The following is a 9,475-nucleotide window of genomic DNA, read 5'->3' as shown; positions in this document are numbered from 1 at the left end:
AGTTGGTCATTAAAAGTGATCGGGTTTAATTCACACTTTGTAACTTTACAAGGTCCCTAGATGTTTTCGTGCAGGAAACGAAGAAGCCTACACTCCTCACTTGATTTCAATAGGACCTATGCATCCTGGTAACAAAAATTTGGCTCAAATGGAGTTGCAAAAGAAGAGATATTATGATAAATTTTCGCTAACCGTTTCTTGGTAGAGATTGACAGAATTTCATGAATACGTCATATGGAATTTAAGACGTATAGGCAGGTGTTATGACATCCAATCTATCTATAAGTTGGACGCTTCCCAGCTTATTGAGATGATATTATGTGATGCAGTTTTTATCATTACCCTCTTCTTGAGGGATTTGACGAAAAAACAAGAATCCACCAAGGAGGACTACAACGATGATGAGGAGGATGTCTACTTCGACTTCTTAAACCAAAGTGCATTGTTAAGAGTTAAACTTCTAACGGATTTGATGTTACTTGAAAATCAACTTCCGTTCTTCGTCCTTGAAGATCTATATAAGCTAGCTTTCCTTACCTCCAGTGAACCCTCTTTTCTCAATCTTGTTTGCTTGTACTTCGGTGTCAATAAAGATCCATCATTCGAGAAAAAGAAGATTAAACACTTCACAGATTTGATTAGATATCAAGTGCTGAGGGCTTGTTCGTTGAACACAAGTCCTACAGGAAGCCATTTTCATGTAGGAAGCCACAACATGCACAGTGCAACAAGGTTGCAGGAGGCCGGTGTTGAGTTTAAATGTGCTGCAGTTAATGATGATTTGGGTGTTCTGTTTAATGGTGTTTCATATAATTGTTATAAGATTGGTGGTCTTGAGTATGAAGGTGTTGAGCTTATAGATATGGTTATGGATGATATGCTCAAATGTACTACGTACGGCTTGCTTCAGGTACGCTTGGAGAAAGGAGTGCTAAAATTGTTCACTATTGATGTAGAGTACGAGACTGAAATTCATTTTAGAAACTTGATGGCCTTCGAACAATATTATTATCCAAAAAGTGCTTATTTTTGTAGTTATATTAAACTATTAGATTCTCTTATTGACACAAGTGAAGATGTAAATTTACTAGTAAAAGAAGGGATTATTGTCAATAGATTAGGAAGCAGTGTCACTGTGGCAAATATGATTAACAATCTTGCGGTGGGAGTTGTACATTCAACTCTGCTCTATGGTGAAATCGGTATGGAACTAGGCTGGCATTATAAAAATTCTTGGAATCGTAGATGGGCAACCTTGAAGCACGTCTATTTCAACAATCCTTGGAGAGGAACTGCGACTATTGCTGCTTTCATTGTGGTGATACTCACTCTCATACAAACCGTATTGGCAATCTTAGAAAAAGCAATGCCCAAAAAATAAAATCTCCTACTCGAATGCAGTCTTCGATTCAAAGGAAAAAAAAAGTCAGTTTTTTTATATGTGTTAATTTGTGTGTGTTTTACTTTTTTTTTTTAAGTTTATTTGCTTTTCCACTGTGTGAAAAGAGAGTTTGCTGCTCTTATCATGTACTGCTACTATCAATGAATAATTGTGTGCTTGTTTCATTTTATCATATCTTTATTCGATTGGCTTGTTCGTTGTATATAATTACTAACTAGTAGTAAGATTTTTTTATATACTATCATTCATTCTTTTTCATTTTGCTTTTTATATTCAAAGGTCCTAACTTTTTGTACTAATTATTTCTTTATTTTTTCTTTTGTTCAAAGCAAATTAAGTATTAAACACCTGAATTCATTAAATGTGTAACTTGTGACGATTAAACAAGTTCTATACAAAATATTAAAATAAACAAAAATAATCAAGATCTCAATTTTTTTCAAGCTTCTTTCTTTTAAAAATTTTTTTAACTAAAAAAATAAAAAATGAATAGTCGGTCATTAAAAGTGATTAGGTTTAATTGATATTTTGAAAATTTAAGTCGAACTCATTCATTTAAGTTATATTTAGTATTAAATATAAAAATAATTTTATATTAATAATTTTAAATATATTTTATAATTAAAATTAAATAAAAATATAATATATTAATATAGACATGTGCAATCTAAACGTTGTAATTTTGTTTTTATAATTTCATTTGAACGGGTGGAAGATTTGATGGAAGTGGGTGCAAGTATAAGAACTGGACCTGGAATTCGTCCAAGGGTAGGGGATGAATGAGTTTTATTACCCTTGGTTTAAGCCCATTTTGCTTTCTGGGTTTTCATTTTTCTTTCCTTTTCAGTGTCTTATATGACCTTAATGCAATGAGTACTGTGGTTCAGCTCTGCATCTTTATCTGCGTAATTATCAAGCAGTTAACTCTACTCACAGTCTCTGTCATTCATTTTCTTAAGAAAGATGAACCTTAGTCTCTGCCATTCATTTATCATACGTTAAGACCTTACTTTCCTACTTCTGTTAATATAGAAACTGTGACAATTTTGCACTACTTGAATCCATTTCTTCGATGTCTCTTAATTACTTTCAAAATATAGTGTGAGATCCACAAATGAAAAAATAAAGAGAAACGTTGTCATTCTTTAATGAAAGTCTTTTTTGGTGTGAAAAGAGAGAATTATGTCAAAAATTCTAAATCAAAATTCAAGCATTTTTCATTTGTTTTTAATTTGTTAAAAATATTGGCTGTTAGTCACCCTTATATTTACCTAAACCAAAGAAATAGAATAATGTACTGCCTCATAATGTGAACTAGAAGGAGACGAAAAATAATATTTTCCTTGCAAAATTGACCCTTTTCAATGAATAACATTTTATTTTATGGTAAAGAGAACAATGAGCATATATTCCTCCTTGAAAGAGACCTGACTGGCATTCAATATTCTAGATTAATCTGAGCAATAAAGTTTCTAAGTTGCATGTAGCTACTAACTACCAAGCATTATGAAGATGTACAATTTAAACTAAATAATAATTTAGGGTAGTTAGGAGACTTGTGTAATCAAAGGACAAGATTTAAAGAAACATGGGGGGCGCTTTCCTCTGCTAGATTTGAGAGAACCTTGTTCAATACTTTCGGTCAGCACCAAGAATTTCCGGATTCTGTTGTACTCAATAATCCAACTAAGCTGGTTCATTTCGCACTTTGAGCCTCGAGCTGTTTCTCTTGATCCTCCTCCTCTTCAACATCAGTGGTACGTACTTATATTCTTATGACGGTATTGATTTTCTTTACTTTTATCTTTAACTAATTGCTTCACTTTTGATGAAATTAAGTTGCTACATCTATATCTGACCTTAAGTTTTTATTAAAATAAATCTAAAGTCGGGGCTTAACAAGTGTCCCAAAATTAAAGTTTGAACACTCTGTCGGACTTAATAAGGCTTAAATCTTTGATTAATTCTACTGCTATTGCTAACTAGTGAAAAACACCGACCAAAGCGTGCAATTTTGCAATCAAAATATCCTAATATTTACTGATGTGATCTTTTAATAGAATCGGGCCTATTGCAATCAAACGTACTAATTTTTAAATTAAAAGTCCAGACAATGAGGCATCGAAATTTCAAAACATACCATATATAGCATCATCCCAAAAACGAAAAAATTATTGTTTTAAGAAGATTGTAATTTCTTTGTTTCACTTAATGTTATTATAATTTGTTTTATTTGATATGTTCTGGTAAGTGTCAATTTTTATTGATATTTAATAAAATTTTTATTCGATCCAGAAAAAAAATAAAATCAAACAAGTGTTCTTCATCATACCAAAAAACTTCGTGATAGTTCTCGTGGTAAATTCTGGGATCGAGCACTCCCTTAAGAGCTTACCGTCTTTGAATTGTTAAGCATAGATTTTGTCTAAACTTCAAAGCACCCCAGCCGTTCCTTCAATCTCTCTTTCTTCCTCTCACTATATATAAAATTTCTTGCTACAATCTTACATATACTGTTGTATTGCCAAGGTTAAGAAAGTGAAAAAGAACAAAATGCTGCCATATCAAACCCTTGAAGAAGCAGCGTTGGCTCTAGGGAGAAACCTAACCCTGGCGGAGAGACTGTGGTACAACTATTCAGCTCAGAAATCGGACTTCCTCCTTTATAGTCACAATGCGCTTTTCATGATCGTGGTGTTCTCGTTGGTCCCTCTCCCCTGTGCGTTCATGGAGCTGAGTCAGTCAAAGAGAATGGCCGAGTTCAAGATTCAACCCAACATAAAAATATCATTCTCCGACATGTTTAATTGTTATAAACATGTTATGAAGATGTTTGCTTTTGTGTTGTGTCCTCTTCTATTCGTTTCCTTCCCTGCCATTAAGGTATGACGAACTGTAGATTGAAGCGACATGGGACAGTCAACGCTTGCTTTCGTACCAAGCCAGAATCTTTCTCGTTGTTGTTGTTCTTTTTTTTTTTTTTTAAGTTCATTTGCGTTTCTGGGTGTTTATGCAGTGGGTTGGGATTCATACAAGCTTGCCATTGCCGTCACTGTGGGAGGTTTTAAGTCAATTGTTGGTTTACTTCCTTTTCGAAGACTACGCCAGCTACTGGTTCCATCGGCTGCTGCTCCATAGCCAATGGGGCTACGATAAAATCCACTACATGCACCATGAATACCGAGCTTCGTTTGGATTTACAGCTCTTTATACCCACTGGGCCGAAATTTTGATATTCGGTATTCCAACATTTTTTGGTCCGGTCATGGTTCCATGCCACATGATCACACTCTACCTTTGGACCAGTTTGCGCCTTGTCGAGGCCATCGACGCACACAACGGGTAAATTTATATAATATATACGAAGTCGACATTACTTTTTTCATAAATTCATCATCACCCTTTCATATGTACGTGATTTTATCATTGATTGTACATTTTCATATAAGTAATTGAAAAAAATTTTAATTGGGTGGAGACTAACTAACCCACTTTATACTTAGCTTATACCCTCTCCTTTTGATAAATATTTCATTAATTTGACTTTTTTATCAAATATTTTGAACTATGACTTTAATTATTTTGAAATATTGTGTCATTAAATAAATTTGAACAATATATAATTCCTTTTGTCTTTTTTTTCTTTGTTCATTTTCTTTTTGGAATGTTTCGAAATGATGTATTTCCTTTTCTTAGGACACTTAGTATTTTTACTTTTTTTATATATAATAAACATATTTTCATTATATAAAAATTAACAAGTGACATTTTGATTAATGACAACTAATTAACTATTAATCATAAGAGTCTATATAATTGAAAATAGAAATGCATAAATTTGATCAAACGTAATAACAAAAGAAAATTATTTAAAATTTTCTAAATAGGTCAAAGATTTTTTAAAAGCTTTATGCTAAACGCTTTTCAAATTGTAATATTAAGTACATCAAAATCAAAATTTGATCCTAATCTTGACAAAAGTCAAAAAAAGACAAATATTTAAAGAAGAACAGAGTACATTTATAAAATAGATGAATTGAGTATTCTTATAAAATTATATTTCTGTATAAATTTTGTAATAGCTGAGTTCTCTTTAATTTCCTTCCTTTTTGTATTGTGCATATATATGAACCATAATGATACAAGGTTTGAGTTTCCTTGGAGTCCGACCAAATTCATACCATTTTACGTTGGTGCGAAGTACCATGATTATCATCACTATGTTGGAGGACAAAGTCAGAGCAATTTTGCTTCGGTTTTTACCTACTGTGATTTTATCTATGGAACTAATAAGGTCTGTCTGTATATATACAAATTATAATTAACATTTACATTTTGGTTCATTTGCCTATGATATATCTGACTTCTTTTCACTAATTCATGAATTGAATTCAGGGATACCGCCATCGCAAGCAAGCCCATGAAAAGGTATTCCATAACCACAATAGGCATATATAGTAAGGAAATTGTTAATGAAAGATTTGGGATTGCAGATTTATGTTGATAAATTAATCCTAAAAGGTTTGAGTAATATGCATATCTTGACTCACTTTGTTCGGTTTTACGTGTAATTTGATAAAATAATTATTTCATATATAGAAGATTTAATAGGATTTAAAGATTAAATTTAAATTAATTATAACAAATTGACATGTATTAGCTATAAAGCGGTAAAGGCATATATGCTAGTACAAAGAAAACAAGAATAATTTTAAGAATTTTCAATTATAATATTTTTAACAGATGGTAATTTGTAGATATTCATGATATCTAAAAGTAAAATAGCTAGCTATGAGGAAAATGTGTAAGAGAATATTGCAGAACAATTAAATTCAATATAATTACACTAAAGTTTGTCAATTTTCAAATTAATGATGCTATATATACTTCTAGCATCTAATTTACTCTGTGTAGTTGAAGGGCAAGTGAGGAAGTGGCAGTGAACATGGTGGAAATACTTAAGGACATCTCTTCATTGAAAGGCTTCAAGCGAGAGTAGCAGTCAGGGTTCATTGAATAGATACGGACTCTCTCACCTAAGTTATAGTTAGATCATAGACCTTTTTTCTTTTTTCAAAAAAAAGTTTATTTTCCCTCCAACATTTCTATATCTCAATATGTATGTACCTTTTTTTTTAATACACTAGTTGTTATTTGCAAACATTATTAAAAAACGTTACCAAACAAGGACTTTGGTTTATGACGTCAACCTATCTAGCTTGGTAGGTAGAACGCAAGGCTCTTAATCTTTGTGGGCGTTGTTTGAGCCCCACCGCGGGCGTTTGAGTTTAAAATATGATTGATGACCCAACTAAGCAAATTTAATAATGTGGAAAATTCTTTCTTTTTCTTCACATTGGTTGTGATGGGCTCTTAATTTATAAGTTTATTTAAATTTTATTTTTAAAGTTTAAAACCGTACGAGATTAGGTTTAAGTTCTGATTTATGACATTTAGTATAAAAGGAAATCCAGATCTTTATTGATATGGGATCCGCATGAAAGATATAAGAATCAAGGTGGACTCGGATTAGTATAAGAGTCCCTTTTGGGATCGTAATTTATAGCTTAAGTTCCGATCTATGACATTTGATATCAGAGGAGAGCTGAATCTTCATTAATATGGGGTTTTCATGTGAGATATAAGGGTCGAGATAGATCCGGATTAATGTAAGAGACTCTCTTGGACTCGTAATTTATAGGCTTATTTAAATTCTATTTTCAAAGTTTAAAACCGTACGAGGTTAAGCTTAAATTTCGACCTATGACAATTGATATCAGAGGAGACTTGGATCTTAATTGATGTGGGATCCCCATGAGAGATATAAGAGTTGAGTTAAACTTATATTAGTGTAAGAGTCCCTCTTCTCTATGAGTAAAAAAACAGTGCAATGAGGACGTTGCATAATTGGATAGGATAAAATGTCACAAATCCCACATCAATAAGAGATAAAGTGGGTTTTTGATATATAAACATGAGTTTTTCACCATCTATCAAGCATCTCTTTAGAGTTGGAAAATTGGTCCCGTGAATTCTAGGTTGCAAGAGGATGGATTTAAGCTTTGACATGTAACATTAGTAACCCAGCTAAACAAATTTAATAATGTGAAGAATCCTTTTTCTTTAGGGATATGATTATAAATCTTTTAAAGATTCTTTTAATATTATTATCAGTTTTTTAATATATATAGAAGATATGCATAAACATGGTTAAACATTTCAAATGTGTTAAAAGTCTTTTTTTTATATCATTATCAATTTTTTTAATATATAAAAGATACTTTTTAAAAAAACAACTAAGTAAGCATTGACTTGATTGTCTCATAAATGATGATTTACATCAAATTTAAGCAACAACTAATAAGCATCATCAAGCAAAAAGAAAAAACAAAGGTAAAATGGAGCATTGACCAGGTGTTCCCAAAGGAGGGGAGCACCTTTGGAAGCATGGATCTAGTGCTCCCCTACCTTGAATTTTTTATTTTGGAAAAAAATATATATATAATAGTAATTTTTAAAATTAATAAAAAGAAAAATTATCTTTTCAATATTATCATATCATCAAATTAACTTAAACACTAATAGTTGGCTAACAATTAGACTTATGTGTCTAATAGAAGATATTTTTTTGACATGCAGTGTCTATTTTAAAAACTAATAGATTTGTTTGAAATTTCAATAAAAACTTAAAGGGCTTTAAGTATTTTACCCTAATAAACATAGAAATAGAACTTTTGCCCTTTCCTTATATTACTAAATGTTTGACTATGATTTTTGTCAATTAAGTATTTCACAGAAATTTGAGTTAGAGAATAGTTGAATTTAGAGTTTCTTTTCAATAGGATACAAGCGATTTTTTGTGTGTGGCAGGCACACTAGGCAATTGCAGGACCTTATTTCTTAAGGATAAATGAGTAATCGTGGGACCATTTAAGAATGTTGAGGTGACCTCAAGGGATAGAAAGTGTTCATATTTCATAACCTTTAAGCTAGCTTTGGCAACGATTATAGTAATATTCTTGACTTACTACCCATTCTTCTCTGATAGTGGCTATCCCAAAGTTGTTGGTGATGAAAACGCTCGAACATATTTGTCATGACTCGTGCCCAAGTTAAGTACTCTAAAAACACATTGCCATTGATTTTCAAAGACCTTACTTTCCTATTTTCTTAATATAGATACTGTGACAATTTTGCACTACTTTAATTCATTTCTTCAATGTCTCTTAATTACTTTCAAAAAATGTTGTGAGATCCACAAATGAAAAACAAAGAGAAACGTTGTCATTCTTCAATGAAAGTCTTTTTTAGTGTGAAAAGAGAGAATGTCAAGAATTCTAAATTAAAATTCAAACATTTTTCATTAGTTTTTAATTTGTTAAAAATACTGCCTGTTAGTCACCCTTATATTTACCTACACCAAAGAAATTGAATAATGTACTACCTCATAATGTGAACTGAGAAGGAGCCGAAAAATAATATTTTCCTTGCAAGATTGACCCTTTTTAATGAATAATAGTTTATGGTAAAGAGAACAATGAGCATATGGTATTCCTCCTTAGAAAGAGACCTCGCTAGCATTCAATATTCTAGATTAATGCGAGCAATAAAGTTTCTAAGTTGCATGTAACTACAAACTACTAACTATTAATGAAGATGTGCAATCTAAACTAAATAATAATTTAGGGTTGACTCCTAATTAGAAGACTTGTGCAATCAAAGGATAAGACTTACAAAAATAAGGTTTGCGTTTTCCTTAGTTAGATATGAGAGAACCTTGTTCATTACTCATGGTTTGTACAAAACTGCAACACCAAGAATTTCCGGATCTTGTTGTATTCAATAATACTAGGAGAGGTGGTATTAATTATTCTAAAATTTTGTCAAATTTTGAGATCCTTCTTCTAAAACCAAATCAAACGGAAGGAGAAATTTTTTTGAGAAATAGAAGGTCATTCTCGCACCAAAACATGTCATGTATGTAAGTACTAACTAGTAGTAAGACGATGACTCATTCTCTTTCTTTTCCTTTTTTATGTTAAGAAGGCCACTACTTTTTGTCACTAATTATTC

General features: G+C 31.6%; 2 protein-coding genes across 4 annotated transcripts; both read left to right on the top strand.

Moving 5' to 3' along the window:
* Positions 1-46: 46 nt before the first annotated feature.
* Positions 47-1,381, top strand: LOC108661442 (UPF0481 protein At3g47200-like; the record flags this gene model as incomplete). The annotated part of the gene is made up of 2 exons (XM_088802943.1): positions 47-128; positions 216-1,381. Coding segments are annotated over 2 exons (1,248 nt in total), but the record flags the coding sequence as incomplete, so codon positions are not given.
* Positions 1,382-2,954: 1,573 nt separating this feature from the next.
* Positions 2,955-6,589, top strand: LOC18614438 (methylsterol monooxygenase 1-1-like). 3 transcript variants are annotated; one of them, XM_018116239.2, is made up of 6 exons: positions 2,956-3,159; positions 3,932-4,285; positions 4,419-4,744; positions 5,549-5,700; positions 5,798-5,830; positions 6,317-6,589. In XM_018116239.2, the coding sequence occupies exons 2-5, from the start codon at positions 3,956-3,958 to the stop codon at positions 5,824-5,826; spliced, it is 837 nt and encodes a 278-aa protein (XP_017971728.1). In that variant the 5' UTR covers positions 2,956-3,159; positions 3,932-3,955; the 3' UTR covers positions 5,827-5,830; positions 6,317-6,589. The 3 variants fall into 3 exon arrangements, with proteins under 3 accessions (XP_088659346.1, XP_017971728.1, XP_017971725.1); XM_018116236.2 differs by having other exon boundaries at positions 2,958-3,159; positions 5,549-5,696; XM_088803220.1 differs by lacking the exon at positions 5,549-5,700 and having other exon boundaries at positions 2,955-3,159.
* Positions 6,590-9,475: the final 2,886 nt, after the last annotated feature.

The sequence above is a fragment of the Theobroma cacao genome, chromosome 1, assembly GCF_053813885.1.
Source record: "Theobroma cacao isolate CCN51 chromosome 1, ASM5381388v1, whole genome shotgun sequence".
NCBI lineage: Eukaryota > Viridiplantae > Streptophyta > Magnoliopsida > Malvales > Malvaceae > Theobroma > Theobroma cacao.
This window is presented reverse-complemented; position numbering and strand designations above follow the sequence as displayed.